Source organism: Penaeus japonicus, unplaced genomic scaffold (genome assembly GCF_977035675.1).
Source record: "Penaeus japonicus unplaced genomic scaffold, GWHDUDI00000001_assembly GWHDUDI00000013, whole genome shotgun sequence".
Lineage (NCBI taxonomy): Eukaryota > Metazoa > Arthropoda > Malacostraca > Decapoda > Penaeidae > Penaeus > Penaeus japonicus.
In genome coordinates, this window is record NW_028234415.1 from 21,298,269 (window position 1) to 21,300,768 (window position 2,500).

The 2,500-nt window shown below is 35.2% G+C and overlaps 1 protein-coding gene across 1 annotated transcript in view; it reads right to left on the minus strand.

Moving 5' to 3' along the window:
- Positions 1-2,500, minus strand: part of LOC122245747 (tRNA (guanosine(18)-2'-O)-methyltransferase TARBP1) — a 10,553-nt gene that overhangs the window by 7,423 nt on the left and 630 nt on the right. The window contains exons 1-2 of the mRNA XM_043003725.2: positions 344-2,500; positions 1-11 (exon numbers count right to left, since the gene is read on the minus strand). The exon at positions 1-11 is cut by the window's left edge and continues 133 nt beyond it; the exon at positions 344-2,500 is cut by the window's right edge and continues 630 nt beyond it. Coding sequence (XP_042859659.2) covers positions 1-11; positions 344-2,500 — 2,168 coding nt within the window. The remainder of the gene's footprint in view (positions 12-343) is intronic.

The window sequence follows — 2,500 nt, forward strand, 5'->3', positions numbered from 1 at the left end:
TTCATCTCCCTCTGTAGGAGCAAGAATTCTAAGTAAAACAAAGGGAAACAGTTCCTATATTGCCTATATTATTGATGAACTTATAATTTAAAATCCAGCAAAAAATCTAGATTTTAACTATTACATCTATTTCAAATGTATTCCAATAAAATTTATGAATAAGATCAAATAATGTTCACTATATCTAGTATCAGTTATATTTATAAAAACACATGTATAAAGAATATACATATATTAAATTCTATATCACATATACTAAAGATTTATCTTCTATCAGACATTAATTAGAGAAAATGCAAAAAACATCAGTTAAACAGCAAGAAACCCTATATATATACTGTACCTTTCTGATTAACATATCTATGCAAGACCAACAACTTCGAGTGGTCTCCAACACGAGATTTGAGGTAAACTCTGTGGATTTGTAACCTTGTATACTTCTTCTCTGAGTTAGCGATTGAATATTGTGTAAAATCTTGTCAAGAAAAAGTTGATGGTACTCCTCCTTTATACTCATTTCTGAGTCTTTGTAATGAAAGAACAGCAGATGCTCTATTACTAGAATTCCAAATGACACTTTCACGGGGTCTGTTTTTTCTAGCAGGGATTTGCACTTACTAAATATCTGTACATACAGACTTTTCATTACTGGTTTAAGAGTTGGTGCACTATTGCACATAGCAAACACTTGCAAATAAAGATTTAACGAATCCAGATCATGTGGTTGGTTTAGCTTTTCCATATGGGTAATAAACAGCTGTGCTACAGCAACAATTCCACTTTCCAAACATGCAAGATCACCATCTTGTTTACTCTCTATTTCTTGATTATTTGATGGAACTTCATACTTTATTTGCAAAGTCATAGCTACAACCTCCAGGGTCCAAGTTAATTTCTTCTGGTCCAAATATGGACGTAAATGACAGTCTCTCAAGAAGTTAGTTATAGGTTTAAGCAGAGATTCTGCATAAAATGCCCTTTTGTTGTTATCATTTTTCCTAAAATTCTTCTCCATGAGCAAGTTAATGCCCAAAGCCATGTCTGATGGATGTACAACATCTTTACAATCTAATGATGACATGCTTGCAGCAAGTGCCTTATGTACAGATGAATCATCATATCTCTCATCAAAGATATCAAGGCCATCAATAATCATCTCCCATGTTCTAGTGCCACAACACCAACTCTCTTTCCTTCTGAAATGGCCAACTATGTCACAAATCTCAATTAAACTAGTTTCAGAACACAAGTGTTTAAAGACTGCTTTCAGGAGGTCACACTGACTAGCAGATCTTAAAGTCACTTCCTGTGTGCTTAGGCATCCTTCAAAATTAACAGTAGCATTCTTTACAACTTTATAATTCCAAACTCTTGTAGATGGAATTTGTGACAGACTCCGAAGTAAGTAAAAGAGAGGAATTCCACCCCATGGCCTTCCGTCAAAAACAGTCTCAAGTAAAGAGCATAAGAACTGTCTCTGGTTGGAAACACTTAATGAGCTTATAATGTTTCTGAAGAATAAGATTAGCTGATCTCCAACAGCAGAACTTGTTTTAGGTGGCTGTCCAGGATCTCTTGCGTAATATAAATAATCACTCAATACTGATATGAGATGGCACGTAACAAAGGATAGGAAACCTTCCATAAGAACTTCCTCTGAAAATTTCAGGTTTAAGAACTTCATAAGTCCCCACTGCCTTATGTTCTTGTTGTCATGACTAAATACTCTGTGAAAGATTACAAGAACCCAAGACACATGAAAAATATTCTTACTGGATGCTACAATCAATCTATCCAACTTTTCTAAAACAGGTTTTATTACATGTGCTTGTTTCTCTTCCAGTGATTCTATCAAGAGGAAAAAATCATACCACAGTTTCTCTATCTCCTTTTTTCTATTCATCTGCAATGACATATATTTTGAGCAGCCATCAGCTTGGTTTGAGCCTGATGTCGTGCAAGCATCTACAGCTCTCTTGAGCACATACTGTGATCTCTTCCTTGACAATGGATTGGGATGAACAAGGCCATGCTGGATAATCTTCCAAAACAAATCTTCATGTTCTAAAGGCTGATTCATTCTGGGTAAGTGTTCAGATAAAAAACAAAGGATAAGAAACCCTGTTGCATTATTTTCTTCAGTGATGAAGTCTTGTCCTGCAGTATAAAAGCCCTTGACAATGTACCAGAGCTTGGTTACAGTCTCATCCCCATTCACTGCACTCTCTAAATATGGCTGTACAATAAGGGTCAGTAATATGGCTGTGATATCAGCTTCATGAGAACCCTTCACCAATGATAGAGATATATCAATCATATTTTTTATAGGAACCATTAATTCATCTCTTTGCTGGCATGACTTCTCTCTTAAAAAATTGGCAATAATGAGTGACAAAACTTTAACTCTGTGAAGTTCATTCTCAGCTGTTATACTATCAAGAGACACTTCAGACAGACTTTCAGCAATCTTCTCAAAGACCTGTTTTAAGAACAAGAAATT